At 41.2% G+C, this 18,368-nt stretch overlaps 1 protein-coding gene across 1 annotated transcript; it reads left to right on the top strand.

The window, feature by feature from the left end:
• The first annotated feature begins 1,805 nt into the window (after window positions 1-1,805).
• LOC124137261 (retinoid-inducible serine carboxypeptidase-like) lies at window positions 1,806-17,553 on the top strand. Its single transcript, XM_046503493.2, has 12 exons — window positions 1,806-1,961; window positions 5,158-5,300; window positions 5,721-5,810; window positions 7,154-7,309; window positions 7,854-7,928; window positions 8,874-8,984; window positions 11,589-11,808; window positions 13,331-13,444; window positions 14,715-14,777; window positions 14,994-15,071; window positions 15,856-16,004; window positions 17,161-17,553. Exons 1-12 carry the CDS (start codon window positions 1,889-1,891, stop codon window positions 17,221-17,223), a joined length of 1,335 nt encoding a protein of 444 aa, XP_046359449.1. The 5' UTR covers window positions 1,806-1,888; the 3' UTR covers window positions 17,224-17,553.
• Window positions 17,554-18,368: the final 815 nt, after the last annotated feature.

Here is an 18,368-nt window from a genome sequence, read left to right as displayed (position 1 = left end):
AGCGTGCCCAAATCTTTCATATTGCTATAATTAATCTGTCAAACCAGTTAAAGAACACCTGATACTTTAATATTACTATAGCTAATCTATCATGTCATGCCATGACATACTAACTGTATTAATGTGAATGAATCGGGTATTCTTTAACTTCTTTTAAAAGTAGGGGGCACGGGTGCCCCAGTCGTCTAAGGCGCCGCAATTCGCTATGCAGAATTGCGTCCCTTGGGCACGCCAGAAACCTATGATTGTGGGTTCAAATCCCGGTTCGCCCCGATTATGTTTCTATGTTTGTCAGCACCATGCCCGTGCTCGTGGGTTTCACCAAAGTGGTAAACGTCTGAGACCTGCATCACTTCGGGCTCTTCTCCCACACCAAGCTGACACGCGGTGATATAATTCGAATACTGTTACAAGCAGCGTTAAACCCAACTCACTCACTCTTTTAAAAGTATTCATACTGACAATAAAAGCAATGGATTTGCCCTGAATACGATTCTTGGTCTTACAAAAGTCGGTGCTTGTGGGTTTAACCAGAGTGGTTAATCGGTCACCAGTTGTGGATCAGTTTAGTTTTTTTGTTTTACGCCGCACTCAGCAATAGTGTGGATCAGTGGATGCAAGAATTTGAAACAAGGGGGAGCACACGCCCTCAGCCATGAAGTGAGTGAGTGAGTGAGTGAGTATTGTTTTACGCCGCTTTTTGCATTATTCCAGCAATATCACGGCGGGGGACACCAGAAATGGGCTTCACACATTGTACCCATGTCGGGAATCGAACCCGGGTCTTCGGCGTGACGAGCGATCGCTTTAACCACTCGGCTACCCGACCGCCCCCTCAGCCATGAAGTGAACCATAACGAACACACAGACTGGCACGGACATTGTTTGAGACAAAAGAGGGGTGAGGTGGTGCACACATACAAAGTCTTGCAAAACTGAAAGTTTTTGTCTACCTGTTGAGCAAACAGTTGCATATCCAAAGACATTATTTCGTTTAAAATCTATGAAGCAACACTTTGACTTCCTGACCCGTTTTATCTTGATGTCATGGAATCTTTCATAAGAGATTTTAGATGTTAGGACAGAAACACGAAGGTCGAGAAAGAATTCATGGACAGCATGTGATATTAATTCCTTCTTCTTATACGCGTTGCTTATTTTTAGGACATGGGATATAAATGAGATTCTTCATCTATGAATGATTTACTAACATTTTTTTATACTTTCTCAACTATGTATCCATTTTCCTCTTCATTATCCTCCTAGAGATACCAACATTGTCATGAAATATGACAAATATTGTCATCAATAGGAAGTTTTCATGACCCCTATTATATCCCCGTGCTATTGGTTTTCGGATACTAAGAACATTCGTAATGTTCTCGTTAATCCGTGAACAACTGTAAAACATCTCACTCACTTACAAAAGACGACTTTATCTTAAAAACAGGCCATCATCTGAGTATTTACAAATACAATGTCTGTGTGGCGACACACCTCTTGTTATAGCGCGATTAATCGCGATAAACATGTTCGTCCAAAAACGTATGGTGTCCAAAAACGTACGATCCGACAAATATATTCATGGTTTTTTTCATATTTGTATTGATACAGTCCACACGGCAATACCATCTTTCTAACAAATTATCAATCTCCAACAAAGCAAAACAAAATTAATCTATCACTAGAGAGTTCCGAGGTCCTGTTCAGCGCAAGCGATAACTAAGACCTGATTTTAATGACATTGTACCAGCAAAGACATGTGATTGCCTGCGCGTTCAGGGTGAGAGGCTATTTTTAGAAACGCAAGTCACGAGGGGAATCCCATGTCCAGCACGTGATCTCATGTGAACGTCCCACCAAGTTCAGTGTTGAAGAGACATACAACATGGAGGAGTATCTGTTAGTGGTGCTGGCTGCAGTTGCGTTCAGCTGTGTGTCCACAGGATATGTGGGAAACGGTAAGATTCAGTGACATGTCTAATACACTACATTACTCGTCGGCACAAAATATTCTGTATAAATATGTAAACCAAATATATACTTCCTGTATCTGCAACAGAAGCGATTGACGGTAAGATCTAGTACGATTATTCTTCGGAGATGTTCCTCCTGCACATATTCAGAACCTTCCAGTTTCCGAGGCATTATCTGTATAGTTTAGGGTAGGCCTGGGACGAGTTAAAATTTACTACCCGGGTACCCACCCCCCTATTACCCGACCCTACCCGGGTACCCACTGTAGGTCTCAAGTGATAGGTAAAACATGTCCGATTGAGAAAGTTTGACGGTACTCCTGTCAAAATAAATATAGATGCAGGTATAATCCGATCTTGTCATACATACACTGACGTTGACTGATGTTTTATCATTATGCAAACATATAAAGTCAGAAGGAATGTGTGCAAAGTCAAAGAACATTTATCACTTATAGTGTAACCATATATTTTTTGCCATTAAACAATATAATCACGTGACTAACCACGGATCCAGGTAGTCCTGGGTACTGAGTAGGACCCGGGTACCCGAGTTACCCGTCCCAGCCCTTCTTTAGGGGTGTCATTAACATGGCAATAACGCCCGCACTTCGTGTGTATCAAAGAGCAGAATGGGAAAAGGAACAACCAAGCACAGCCACATATGTAGCCGAGAGCCGCGATGGGGTCCTACAGTCAGGACACAACCCTACATCATCGTGTCTGTGTGTGTCTGTGGCTTCTTGTTCTAGTCCAGACTAATGCCGATTTTATAGTGCTAGCTAGACTTACATCTAGTCTCTGAAATGAACATATCGTACAGAAAAAACAGTTGTTCAATTATCTTAATAAAAATATAATAAAAGGGAGCCCAGAGACTCTCTTCATTTACTGCAGTAATCTAGACTTGCCAAACATTATAGACTTGCATGGGCTGTATTTGATATATATTTGTATCAGGGTCTGTAAGACAGACTATAAGTGCTAGCCAACTGAGATACCATGCCGCAGTTTAAAATGGATACCCCCACTCACAGTATACTGACCCCAATGTAATAACATTATTTAATGAAGGATGTAATCATGGCATTAGCAAACTGATTTGGGCAAAATGTCACAATCAAAACTCATAAAAACATAATTCTTACAAAGGTTGATGCTATGCCTGTGTGTCCTGACTGTAGGAACCCATCGCAGGTCTCGGCTAAGCCGCATGAAGTCTAGTAGACGTTCTTGAAAAACATCTATATTTAGTGGTGTACCCAACCTGCTCATAGTGGCACCATTAAGGCCACAGTAAAGTCATTATTAGATTTTCTACCCCATCCACCTCCCCACCAAACACCCAGCCTCTTGTCCCCATGTATCTGTCTTACAGAAGTTGTCTTGTCTTACAGAAGTTCCATTTTCACTGGTCCCTGCACCACTCATTAAAATATCATTTTTGTCATGTCCTGCAATGTTGAGATGAGGTGAAATGGTGTTTTAACGTTACGTTCAAGATTATTACACTTAAATAGCGATGTGCATGCGGTGTAGCTATTTCTGTAGAAAATGAAAATCTACTTAATTATGTGTACGTTCAATGGTGTACTTGATTTTATGTTATTGTTTGTAACTAAAAGACTCCAAACTCCTATGTTTTTATCAAAATGGATCATGTCAGTTGTGGTTGCCTTTATACTCAAGATTCGTATTGACAGAAAGTCTGTTTTGCTCGACAAACTACCCATTCGCCAGTGGGTCTTCGTGCACCTGATCGATCAGAAAAGCACCATTGTTCTTTCCACGTCATAACTCTTCCTTATATGGAATTATTAACTATGCCATGTTCTAACTTCATCAAGGGTCGAACGACAAATTGCTGAATTGCCTAGAAACAGGCCTTGCCCTTCATCTCTCTTTATCTCTCTGACATCCTGCATAATGTGGTCTCTTAATGAGTAATCCTGCATTTCTACTGATTACTCAGCTAACTCTGTGTCTACATATTACCCTAGTCATATGGGTGAGGTGAGGTGAAATTGGGTTTAACGTCGCGTCCAAGATTATTGCACTTATATAGCGACGTGCATGCACGTGTGTGTGTGTGTGTGTGTGTGTGTGTCTGTCTGTCTGTCTGTGTCTGTGTGTCTGTGGCTGCATTTACTAGTCCAAACTAATGCCAATTTTATAGTGCTAGCCAACTGAGATACCATGCTGCAGTTTAAAATGGATTCCTCTACTCGACACCATTACAGTCACCCTTCTTATCCCCATTTCATATTTTAACCTAGAACTTTGTAGTATTTCATAAACAACCTATTAAGTTTATATTAAGGCCTTTCTCCAAAATACCCTTGTTATACCTACTCTCTCAGTAAATGGATAATGACCCCAATAAGTTTAGATTGAAGTTTACCAGTCTGTGAGTGCTTACGACAACAAAAATGGCGTTAAATCATTTGACACTATGAAGTACATGATGTGGTTCAGTCAGGTTTCTGATCCTCTATGGTTTCTTGAGTCACACTAGTGCATGAAAATATGTCATAAACTTTGATTTTTTTTTAAATGACACATGATAATGTTTTGTTTGTTTGTTTGTTTGTTTGTTGTTTAATGCCGCACTCAGCAATATTCCAGCTATATGACGGCGGTCTGTAAATAATCGAGTCAGGACCAGACAATCCAGTGATTGACATCATGAGCATCAATTTATGCAATTAGGATATGATGACATGCATTAGTGAGCATGACCACCCGATCCTGTTATTCGCCTCTTACGACAAGCATGGGTTGCTGAAGACCTGTTCTAACCCGGATCTTCACGGGTCGACATATGACAAAGATATTATTACCTTAGTGTGTTTTTGTATCATAAGTGTCATATATGAGGCATATAAAAGTGTTTATAAGGCTCAAATACAATTATATTTCTAATGTACAATATTTACAATACAAAAACACATGAGGGTAATAACCTCTTTGTCATATAATGTCATTAATAAAATAATCAAACCTTAAGACATACAAAAGCACACAAAGGTAATAATTTCTATGTATCCATTTTTAAATAGAACTCCTGTGATTTAGTTGACGAGAAGCTGCAATATTAATGTACTGTACCAGATGTAGGGCCACAAGAAAGTTTCACAATATAACATTCCAGCTAAGTTGTGTTTTTTCTTCCCACTACAAGACGACTGGATGAGATACTCGTCACCAGGGGGCGCTGACCAGGAATGGGCGTATGTGGATGTGCGTCCCGGGGCCCATATGTTCTACTGGCTGTACCGAACCACCTCCCCCAGCTCCAAGGCTCCCCTTGTCATGTGGTTACAGGTGTGCAGAGATTATTTAATATTAATTATGCATTCTTAAAATTATTGAATCCAGTTCCATTAAAAAAAACCATTTTAATTTAATAACATGGATGAAAGAAATACCAGTGAGTATTCAGTGTTTCTTAAGTCTTCTGTTTCTTTTAGACTTTGCAATCAATATTGCTGTTTGCTGATGTATTTCCTCTTGTTTGTTTTTTAAATTCTGGATTGTTTTAAAGATAAACTACAACAGGAAATTAAAAAAGTATATAATTTTGGCTCTGACCCCCAAATGTGTAACTTTGTACAGATGTTGTGACAAGGAAGAGTGTTGGATGCTGATGTGGTGTCACACTTCTGCTGTAACACAAGCTGGCGTCCATTTCATGGCATTGAAATCAGAAACCATTGTGGATGACTGTTTGCTTATATTGTACAGGGAGGCCCAGGTGGATCGTCCACTGGTTTTGGCAATTTTGAGGAAATTGGCCCTTTAGATGTCCAGCAGCGTCCAAGGAACACGACCTGGGTAAGTGGGCACCATCGACTCTCTACACGCACACCCTGATGACTAGCATCCTGTTGCTGTATCATTTAGTGATCTATAAATCTTGGTACATGGGGAAGAAGCTAGGTCTCGTCTTGTTTCTGAATCCGAATTCTGCTGGAGATATGTTTTTGAGAATACCTGTAGGATATTTCTTTGTGTTGACTCATGAAAAAAGAATTGCGATTTTGTCATTAAAGACTTGATTTAGACACACACTAGACCAAACATATTCCATACACCAGACCAAACATAATCCACACCCAGGACCAAACATAATCCACACTCCAGACCAAACATAATCCACACCCAGGACCAAACATAATCCACACTCCAGACCAAACATATTCCACACCCAGGACCAAACATAATCCACACTCCAGACCAAACATAATCCACATTCCTGACCAAACATAATCCGCACATCGGCCAAACATAATCCACACACCAGACTAAACATAATCCGCACATTAGACCAAACATATTCCACACACCAGACCAAACATAATCCACAAATTAGACCAGGCATATTCCGCACATCAGACCGAACATATTCCACACATCAGACCAAACATAATCCACACATCAGACCGAACATATTCCACACACCCGACCAAACATATTCCACACACCAGACCAAACATAATCCACACACCAGACTAAACATATTCCACACACCAGACCAAACATAATCCACACACCAGACTAAACATATTCCACACACCAGACCAAACATAATCCACACATCAGACCGAACATATTCCACACACCAGACCAAACATATTCCACACACAGACCAAACATAATCCGCACATTAGACCAGACATATTCCACACTCCAGACCAAACATATTCCACACACCAGACCAAACATATTCCACACACCAGACCAAACATATTCCACACACCAGACCAAACATATTCCACACATTAGACCAAACATATTCCACACACCAGACCAAACATATTCCACACACAGACCAAACATATTCCACACATTAGACCAAACATATTCCACACACCAGACCAAACATATTCCACACACAGACCAAACATATTCCACACACCAGACCAAACATATTCCACACACAGACCAAACATAATCCGCACATTAGACCAGACATATTCCACACTCCAGACCAAACATATTCCACACACCAGACCAAACATATTCCACACACCAGACCAAACATATTCCACACACCAGACCAAACATATTCCACACATTAGACCAAACATATTCCACACACCAGACCAAACATATTCCACACACCAGACCAAACATACTCCACACACCAGACCAAACATGACATGATGTTTTTTCAGCTGTCCACAGCCAGCCTGCTGTTTGTTGACAACCCCGTTGGCACAGGCTTCAGCTATGTTGACAATGACGACGCCTACACCACGGATGTTCAGATGATAGCTGCAGATCTCCTCACCACCTTCCAGGCTTTCCTCAAGAAGGCGCCAGAGTTTCAGGTGGGTGGGATGAGGATGTAGTTAATCATCGACTCATATTTGACGACACTTTGTTGTTGAAGGGAATGAAATGCATTTATAGTCGCAATTAAAACATTGATGTGTAAAATGTGTAAATTGATTATCCTTGTCTTCAAGACAAATCTTCCTGGGAAAGACTAGTATTAAGGATGCCTACTGATCTGTATCAAGAGTGTTTAACCTTTTTTGTGATAGTTTATGTATTATTATAAATCTAAATGATGTAATCAAACTGTCCAATTGTGAAAAGAAAGGGTTAGTCTGCATTGTGCTAGACCCACTTATTACCACTGTGCCCAATACTGTGCCTCTGAGCGGGCCCAGATAAACACCTGACAAGACTGTAGAGACATAAAGGTACATTCTAGAGAAAGGTTTTAAAAAAGTTTGCTTAAAATCTGTTGTTATCGCATCTTTCATGTTTTAATTGCTACCCCATGTGCTAATTGCTGCTCCATGTGTAAATTTCTCTCCCATGTGTAATTTGCTTTCCCATGCGTAAATTGCTCCATGTGTTATACAGGGTGTGCCCTTCTATGTGTTCACCGAGTCCTATGGTGGGAAGATGACCTCTGCCTTTGCCCAGGTCCTTTACAAGGTTGGTATATATCTCTCCATTCTCTTCCCTAGTGTACATTAAAGATGGTACCTGTTGTTACCCTGCCTGGCACAGAGCATTATGGGGCTAAAACAAGGACTGGTCAACTTGGAGTCAGTATATTGTGTCTGATTGCGTTATTCATGTTAAACTGTGGTATCTCAGTGGGCTAGCACTATAAAATCAGCCTTTTTCTTGACTTTTTCCCCCTTTGAAAACCAAATGTAGAATGTTGTGGACAACTCTCTCTCTTCCTTAGAGAGGATTTTGATATTTTGGACCTATGCCTTTTAAAAAGGCTGGATCCGCCCTTGACGACGCTATATGAGTGCAATAATCTGGAAAGTGATGTTAAACCCAATTTCACCTCACCTATTAACTAGTATGTCTCTCCATTCTATTAACAAGTATGTCTCTCCATTCTATTAACGAGTATGTCTCTCCATTCTATTAACGAGTATGTCTCTCCATTCTATTAACTAGTATGTCTCTCCATTCTATTAATGAGTATGTCTCTCCATTCTATGAACGAGTATGTCTCTCCATTCTATGAACGAGTATGTCTCTCCATTCTATTAACGAGTATGTCTCTCCATTCTATTAACTAGTATGTCTCTCCATTCTATTAACTAGTATGTCTCTCCATTCTATTAACGAGTATGTCTCTCCATTTTCTTCACCATTAATTTCAATAGACATTTTGTATCACAGATAATGCTGAAAGATATGTGCTAATATTTTGGTATAATGAGTTAAATTTCAATTTCTTTTGCAAAATTAGTGTAGGCTTGTTTAATATATCTGGCCTTAGTTTCTGACAATGAGTCTGTGATGTACATTGAATCTTGTCAGTCAGTCTACTTCCAAATGTTGAGACTTGTGTCGCACATGTGTGATTATATGCATTTAGTGACTGCCAGTGATAACACACCATATCATCCTCAGGCTATCCAGTCCAAGTCGGTGACGTGTGACTTCCGTGGCATCGCCCTTGGAGACTCCTGGATCTCTCCGATCGACTCTGTCCTAGCCTGGGGACCCTACCTCTACACAAATGTGAGAAATGGCCTTTCGACCTTCATCTTAACATTCATTAATGTGTCTTTGTAGGCTACAAGCCTCGTCACAGGTTGCTGATACAGAAATACAAGAGATACGACTTGTAGACAGTCTTTAGCACCTAGTGCAACTGTTGGTGTGTTGTGTGAGGAATTGGTGCAACTGTTGGTGTGTTGTGTCAGGCATTGGTGCAAATGTTGGTGTGTTGTGTCAGGTATTGGTGCAACTGTTGGTGTGTTGTGTCAGGTATTGGTGCAACTGTTGGTCTGTTGTGTCAGGTATTGGTGCAACTGTTGGTGTGTTGAGTCAGGTATTGGTGCGACTGTGTTGTGTGCGGAATTGGTGAAACTGTTGGTGTATTGTGTCAGGCATTGGTGCAACTGTTGGTGTGTTGTGTCAGGCATTGGTGCAACTGTTGGTGTGTTGTGTCAGGTATTGGTGCAACTGTTGGTGTGTTGTGTCAGGTATTGGTGCAACTGTTGGTGTGTTGTGTCAGGTATTGGTGCAACTGTTGGTGTGTTGTGTCATGTATTGGTGCAACTGTGTTGTATCAGGTATAGGTGCAACTGTGTTGTGTGAGGAATTGGTTCAACTCTTGGTGTATTGTGTCAGGTATTGGTGCAACTGTTGGTGTGTTGTGTCAGGTATTGGTGCAACTGTTGGTGTGTTGTGTCAGGTATTGGTGCAACTGTTGGTGTGTTGTGTCAGGTATTGGTGCAACTGTTGGTGTGTTGTGTCAGGCATTGGTGCAATTGTTCGTGTGTTGTGTCAGGTATTGGTGCAACTGTGTTGTATCAGGTATTGGTGCAACTGTTGGTGTGTTGTGTCAGGTATTGGTGCAACTGTGTTGTGTGAGGAATTGGTTCAACTGTTGGTGTATTGTGTCAGGTATTGGTGCAACTGTTGGTGTGTTGTGTCAGGTATTGGTGCAACTGTTGGTGTGTTGTGTCAGGTATTGGTGCAACTGTTGGTGTGTTGTGTCAGGTATTGGTGCAACTGTTGGTGTGTTGTGTGAGGAATTGGTTCAACTCTTGGTGTATTGTGTCAGGTATTGGTGCAACTGTTGGTGTGTTGTGTCAGGTATTGGTGCAACTGTTGGTGTGTTGTGTCAGGTATTGGTGCAACTGTTGGTGTGTTGTGTCAGGTATTGGTGCAACTGTTGGTGTGTTGTGTCATGTATTGGTGCAACTGTGTTGTATCAGGTATAGGTGCAACTGTGTTGTGTGAGGAATTGGTTCAACTCTTGGTGTATTGTGTCAGGTATTGGTGCAACTGTTGGTGTGTTGTGTCAGGTATTGGTGCAACTGTTGGTGTGTTGTGTCAGGTATTGGTGCAACTGTTGGTGTGTTGTGTCATGTATTGGTGCAACTGTGTTGTATCAGGTATAGGTGCAACTGTGTTGTGTGAGGAATTGGTTCAACTGTTGGTGTGTTGTGTCAGGTATTGGTGCAACTGTTGGTGTGTTGTGTCAGGTATTGGTGCAACTGTTGGTGTGTTGTGTCAGGTATTGGTGCAACTGTTGGTGTGTTGTGTCAGGTATTGGTGCAACTGTTGGTGTGTTGTGTCAGGTATTGGTGCAACTGTTGGTGTGTCAGGTATTGGTGCATCTGTGTTGTATCAGGTATTTGTGCAACTGTTCGTGTGTTGTGTCAGGTATTGGTGCAACTGTGTTGTGTCAGGTATTGGTGCAACTGTGTTGTGTCAGGTATTGGTGCAACTAGTCGTGTGTTGTGTCAGGTATTGATGCAACTGTGTTGTATCAGGTATTGGTGCAACTGTTCATGTGTTGTGTCAGGTATTGGTGCAACTGTGTTGTATCAGGTATTGGTGCAACTAGTCGTGTGTTGTGTCAGGTATTGGTGCAACTGTTCGTGTGTTGTGTCAGGTATTGGTGCAACTGTGTTGTATCAGGTATAGGTGGAACTGTGTTGTGTCAGGTATAGGTGCAACTGTTGGTGTGTTGTGTCAGGTATTGGTGCAATTGTTCGTGTGTTGTATCAGGTATTGGTGCAACTGTGTTGTGTTGTATCAGGTATTGGTGCAACTGTGTTGTATCAGGTATAGGTGCAACTGTGTTGTATCAGGTATTGGTGCAACTGTTGGTGTGTTGTGTCAGGTATTGGTGCAACTGTTCGTGTGTTGTATCAGGTATTGGTGCAACTGTGTTGTATCAGGTATAGGTGCAACTGTGTTGTGTCAGGTATTGGTGCAACTGTGTTGTGTCAGGCATTGGTTCAACTGTTGGTGTGTTGTGTCAGGAATTGGTGCAACTGTTGGTGTGTTGTGTCATGTATTGGTGCAACTGTTGGTCTGTTGTGTCAGGTATTGGTGCAACTGTTGGTGTGTTGTGTCAGGCATTGGTGCAACTGTTGGTGTGTTGTGTCAGGCATTGGTTCAACTGTTCGTGTGTTGTGTCATGTATTGGTGCAAACTGTTGATGTGTTGTGTCATGTATTGGTGCAACTGTTGGTCTGTTGTGTCAGGCATTGGTGCAACTGTTGGTGTGTTGTGTCAGGCATTGGTTCAACTGTTCGTGTGTTGTGTCATGTATTGGTGCAAACTGTTGATGTGTTGTGTCAGGTATTGGTGCAACTGTTGTAGTCACTGGTAGACCGGAAGGGATTGGAAGCTGTGAATAATTCGGCACAAGAGACAGCGGACCTGGTTCAACAAGGCCAGTGGGTCAAAGCAACAGAGCAGTGGGGCACAACTGAAAATGTTGTGGAGAAAGTGACGAATGGTGTCAACTTCTACAACATCCTAGACTGGGGTGGCAGTGAGCGAGTGAGGGTGGCAGACAGACAGGATCTCACATATCTAGGTATGTGAAACTGCCTCACAAACCACTCTACAGTCAGATTCCTTTATAATGAGCAGGGCCTGGTTGTGTCAAACCTTTGTTAACAAATGAGTACATCAAACACTAACCATTTATTAAATTGTTCATGTTATATCAGTAATGGCAGCATTAAAATGGATTGTACAAAGAAGTAATTAAGTTTTGAAGTAATTATAGTGGCCCTAAGATTTCTGAGACCCTTGACAGGATTCGAACCACGGACCTTCTGATATGAGGTCTGACGTCATGTCCACATGACCAAAGGTTAACCCTGTCAGCAAGCTGACAAGGTAAGGATATCTGTTTTGGGATGACACCATGTCCTGCTACATACTCCCCCGTCAACAGGAGGCATGGTCCATGGGCTGCATTAGAAGGGTACTGAAACTTATTTTAATAAACTAGGTTTAATATGAACTTGCTCAGCCCCACAATGAGTTCCGTGATGGGATTCGAACCATGGACCTTCTGATCAAGAGCTTGGACGCCTTGTCCACATGACCAAAGAGGTCAACCCCATCAGCAAGCTGACAAGGTAAGGATGTCAGCTGTGGGATGACTCCACGCCCTGCTACAGTAGTTTAAAATTTTCATTAACTTATCATGCTTATCACCAGCATTGAGTATTCCCATATAAATTTCCCACAATTCCTCTTCCTGTCATGTGACATCAGTCTAGCAGTTCCTGTATGGTCTTGTAGATCAAGCAGGAGTGGTCTTGTTTGAAAATTCAGAAATTCCGTTGATTACAGATTTATCCAAATAATGGTGCCCTAATGGAGTTATGACCTTGATACAGTTATCACATCCATTCACAAAGAAAGTGTGGCCCTTGAAGATCTGGGTAGAATAGTTCTTCATCTACCCATGCTTTCCGTAACAGGCAACTATGCTAGTCATAACATGCGACTAACAGGATCGGGTTATCAGACTCGCTTGATTGATTGATGCATGTCATGGTGTCCCAATTGCGTAGATTGATGCTCATGATATCAATCACTGGATAGTCTGGTCTCAATTATTTACAAACTGCTGTCAAATTGCTGGAATATCAAACAAACAAAGAAAACATGCAGGAAATGTAATGATTGTTGATTGAAGAATCTTATATGTGATTTGAATAATATTAAAAGAACATTTTTGATTAATAAAAATCATAGCATTTATAAAGAAATATTTAGATATATCTACAATTGTGTTGCATTGTATTTATTACAGTTCAGTTGTTTATTAAATATTTAATAACTAAATATTAATATAATCATGATGAAAAGTGAAAAAAACCACTCCCTTTGATATGTATGAAACAACTATGGCAGTGAGTAAGTTAGATGTTTATAAAAAAAAGCACATCTCTTGACATTCAAAGTTTGGCAAGTCACAATAAATGGCTGTCTCAAACAAAAGTTTCTCCCAAAATATTAACTGGTCAGCCCTAATAGACATCCAAGACTGTAAAGTGTGTTGACATGATGCCCAAGTCATGTATGATCTTGTTTGTCAGAAAAGTTATATCAACGCCATGTTGCGCCACTCCAAGCCATGTCGCTGGACCAGCTGATGAACGGACCAATCAGAGAGAAGCTGAAGATCATCCCGAGGAATGTTACCTGGGGAGGTGGGTTGTCATAGCTACCAACATCAGCACATATGTAAATATCTGTGCATTTTGTCATTGTCAAAATCCGTACATTTTACTCTCCTATATTACTACAAAGAAGGTAAAGAACACCCCATTCTTTCATATTACGATAGACCCCTGAAGGTCCAGGGTAGAATATGTCTTCAGCAACCCATGCTTGCCGTTAAAAGCGACTATGCTTGTCGTAAAAGGCGACTCACGTGATCGGGTGGTCAGGCTCACTGACTTGATCCAATTGTGTGGATTGATGCTCATCATATCAATCACTGGATTGTCTGGATTATTTACAGACCGCCGTCACATAGTGTGAATATTGCTGAGTGCGGCATGAAACAACAAAAGTTAATCTGTCATGGCATGACATATCAACTGTCATAATATGAAAAATCAGGCGTACTTTAACTTCTTTTAAGTAGGGGCGGTCGGGTAGCCTAGTGGTTAAAGCGTTCGCGCGACACGCCGAAGACCCGGGTTTGATTCCCGACATGGGTACAATGTGTGAAGCCCATTTCTGGTGTCCCCTGCCGTGATATTGCCGGAATATTGCAAAAAGCGGAGTAAAACCAAACTCACTCACTAATTCTTATAGTATAGTATAGTATAGTATAGTAGTATATATATATATTGCACTTTGTTGTGAGATTCTTTGATGTCATCCTTTTGTAACAATGTTTATGTTCAATGTAATGCAAGCTTACAGGTAATACCTGTAGATTTAACCATGTTAATTCACTGGTTTTACAAATATGTTGAATGAATCTACATGTGCAAAATATTTTGAGTGCATTGTTGATTGGAATTAAGCAAAACACTCATAATAGCCTTTAAACAAGATATGCACAGTAGATGCATAATACATTGCTCAAATAAATGACAGGCATTCTTAGTGTTTAGCACAACTATTTCGTAAGCCACATGAAGTGGCTACCCCCCAAATTAAGTAACCCTTTCAAGGTTAAGGTCTACACTGCTGGTCACCATGACATCAAATTGTTTGGGACACAAAAGATGCGACGTCACGATCAGATATAGAAATGTGCCAAATTTAAACGTCTCTGTTGTCCCTCAAACTTGAAATACCTTTTTAGTCAATTTTTGTCCTGGTTCCTGGCCAAAATGGATTGCAGCCCATCAGTGGATGTCAAATGCGCTGTTTCAGAGGTGGTTATTGTGATTTGAAACCTCTGATTGAGGTGAATCAGAATGGAGTAATTACCTAATTTACCTGGTAGAATTGTACTTACAGGTCAGTCAGGAATGGTGTTTGTGAAACAGCAGGGAGACTTCATGAAGCCAGTCACAGAAATAGGTAGGATGTTGGCAGCTGACCCCTGTTCCTGTGTTTTCCGGTATTGATCCTCAATGCAGTGTGTACTCATCATAAAATACAAGTAACTATTTCATCTGTTATTTAAATCCTGCTATCCCAATAACCAATACCATGCTACCTCATTAAAGCTCAAACATTCTGAGGTACTATACAGGGCAATTCAGTGATCTAATGTGTAGTTACATCTTGTTCCAGTGGACTATCTGGTGATTGAAACCACACTGGAGGTTGTAGTGTACAGTGGACAGCTGGACCTCATTGTGGAGACACTAGGTAGGTCAGCCTCACTGTGGAGACACTCGGAAGGTCAGTCTCATTGTGGAGACACTCGATAGGTCAGCCTCATTGTGGAGACACTAGGTAGGTCAGAATCATTGTGGAGACGCTCGGAAGGTCAGCCTCACTGTGGAGACACTCGGTAGGTCAGCCTCATTGTGGAGACACTAGGTAGGTCAGCCTCACTGTGGAGACACTCGGTAGGTCAGAATCATTGTGGAGACACTCGGTAGGTCAGAATCATTGTGGAGACACTCGGTAGGTCAGAATCATTGTGGAGACACTCGGTAGGTCAGTCTCATTGTGGAGACACTCGGTAGGACAGTCTCATTGTGGAGACACACTGTTAGCCTCATTGTGGAGACACTAGGTAGGTCAGCCTCATTGTGGAGACACTATGTAGGTCAGTCTCATTGTGGAGACACTATGTTGGTCAGCCTCATTGTGGAGACACTAGATAGGTCAACCTCATTGTGGAGACACTCGGTAGGCCAGCCTCATTGTGGAGACACTTGGTAGGCCAGCCTCATTGTGGAGACACTCTGTGGGACAGCCTCGTTGTGGAGACACTGGGTGGGTCAGCCTCATTTTAAATCAAATTTATTCACACTACCCTGAAGATATTTTTTTCTTGAACCAAGGATAATGAATATTTGTGTGACCATTTGTCCTTTAATCTATGAAAGTGTAAGTGGTTGAATTAGTGATGTAAATCAAGGTTTCCGTTTGATGATCTGACCTTGAGTACTTCCTGGATATGTGACCAATTGGTTTCCTTCAGGCACAGAGGCATGGGTGTATCGACTGCAGATTGCCGACATGTTCAAAGAGGCCATCAGGACACCACTCATGGTTCACGGAATCACTAATGGGTTTGTGAAGACTGCCAAAAACTTCTCCTTTTACTGGATACTGAAGGCTGGTCACATGGTGAGTTGAATCTCAGGATAGAACATGTCACTGTTATTGTCAGATGTCCGTGAGGCATGCTAGTCAGCAATGTAACTTTTACTATGGTAACATAAATACATTAATGTCAAATGGAAAGTTGATATGTCGTAGCCGACTTGTCCACAATCTGTCGTAAAAACATCATCTTCTCGGAAACCACACTACCAATGATGCTGAAACATACTTTTTCTTACCAATAATGACACCCCAATTTGCTAAAAAGGTATCAAATCCTATTTTCAATATGGCTGCCATATTAAAAAACTAAGGAGTAATGTAATTGTGTTCAAATTATCAGGATACTTGTGTTAGTTTTCAGTATTTATACAGAAGATATCTGAATATCAATGCTGACAGCAAGTTTTGTTAAGCAGCTTTCTTTATAATAAATGTTCTATTTATATTGTGCATATTTCCACACCACTGGGGGGCATACTCAAAAGCGCTACTATAACCCCGGTCACTGGATCAATGTGCACTCAAGAATAATTCTCAGCTCAGCATACAACCTAAGCCGCCTGTTCGGCTCTAGAAGGTTAACCACCACATTGTCATCTCATCCTACCGGGTATCCATTCACTGCTACATGAATGTGAACAGAGGCACATTTCGAACAAAGTCACTTGACTAAAGAGACACCACATGTGTTACATGTGCTTCAGTGTGGGGCAGGACCGAAGCCCTAGAGACCCGTGAAGATCCGTGTAAGAATAGGTCTTCAGCAACCCATGTTTGCCGAAAAAGGCAACTATGCTTGTCGTAAGAGGCGACTAACGGGATCGGGTGGTCAGGCTCGCTGACTTGGTTGAAGCATGCCAGTTGCGTGGATCGATGCTCTTGATACCAATCACTGGATTGTCTGGTCCAGACTGGATTATTTACAGACCGCCGTCATATTGTTGAGTGCGGTATTAAACAACAAACCAACCAACCAACCGATGCCCTAGAAACTGTCAAGAGCCAAGCTGCCAAAACGCTGTCACCAATCCAAGGACTGTCTGGGACCAATGTTGCACCGGATTTGTGCCCTGTGCACAGGACCACGTATAAGCTGTTGACAACGTAACCGTGTGAGCTACAGTGCTGTTACACTGTTTTACCTTAGATTTTTACCTTAGATGTTGACTGTCAACAGGTTCCTGCAGACAATGGAGCTACTGCCCTAATGATGATGCGACGGGTCACAGGACAACAGTGAAAACTTAACTGGCAAGCAGAAGTGTACATTCCATATTTTTCACACAATCATATACCCATACACTTGAAAAATTGAAGAAGTAGAATTCCTTCATTTAGATTAGAAAGTCTGTTTAATGTGTCAACGTTTATGTTGGTCATACTATCAGAGCACAAGACTTGCTTTGTTTTAACCAAATGATAAATGTACTTAATACCTATGCATTTAACCAAACCAGCTCCACTCTCTCCATCATTTCTCTAGGATACACTACCTCATGTCTTTGCATATAGCCACGACTTATGTTGTGTATATAGAGGTTATAGAAAAAATAAAAATATTTTGACAATATTTTATGAGTACTTCATCCATTTCAAAGTTCTCAGGCAGAATGGTCAGCATTTCCATCATTTATAACAATTTTGTTGTTTGATGCCTAACTGAGCAATATTACAGCCATATGATGCACATGTCACTCACTGGATTGTCTGGTCCAGTCTAGAATATTTACAGACCGCCATCATACAGATGGAATATTGCGGAGTTCGGCGTAAAACAACAGCTATGACCAGCTGAATATATACTCTGGACTGGATAATCCAGAGAATGTTATAGTGAACAATCCACACCATCAGCGTACGATGGCCCACAATCAACCAAGCCTTGAATGTTGAAGATTGCAAAGATTACTGGTTCATCAATTCTAACCTGGAATCCCAACATGGCTTACCAGGGATTGGGTTAATAAAATGTGCGACTTTTCTGATTGTGTATACTGGTTTCCATTACTTAGTCAAAATGTTATAATTTTTTTAATGTGATTAAAGTACATTGTCTTTACCTACAATTATAAGGTAATATGCACTTTCAATTAAATTTGGTCCATTTGTCAAACATTACCGTGAGATATGAATAAGGCTTGCTTAGTCTGTTCATGGATGTTGTCATCCCAATTGTGTTGATTAATGCTCATAAGGTCAATCACAGGATTGTATGGTCCTGACTCGATTATATGTAGACTCAAGGCTGTATAGTTAACTTTTTTTTGACAGGTGGGGCAAATAAGATTATTCATTTCTTATTCAAGTTAACGTTCACAAGGAAAAATGTTTTCTATCAAAAATCCAGGGGAGCAACTGCCCCCCACCGCGGGTGGCTATGGCAGT

Source organism: Haliotis rufescens, unplaced genomic scaffold, assembly GCF_023055435.1.
Source record: "Haliotis rufescens isolate VD_foot unplaced genomic scaffold, xgHalRufe1.0.p SCAF_11, whole genome shotgun sequence".
NCBI lineage: Eukaryota > Metazoa > Mollusca > Gastropoda > Lepetellida > Haliotidae > Haliotis > Haliotis rufescens.
This window is presented reverse-complemented; position numbering and strand designations above follow the sequence as displayed.

Coding starts and splice junctions, on each gene's coding strand:
- LOC124137261 (XM_046503493.2), top strand. CDS start 1,889: ATGGAGGAGTATCTGTTAGTGGTGCTGGCTGCAGTTGCGTTCAGCTGT. Junction 5,301..5,720: donor CCCTTGTCATGTGGTTACAG/GTGTGCAGAGAT, acceptor TATATTGTACAG/GGAGGCCCAGGTGGATCGTC. Junction 15,072..15,855: donor CCTCATTGTGGAGACACTAG/GTAGGTCAGCCT, acceptor GGTTTCCTTCAG/GCACAGAGGCATGGGTGTAT.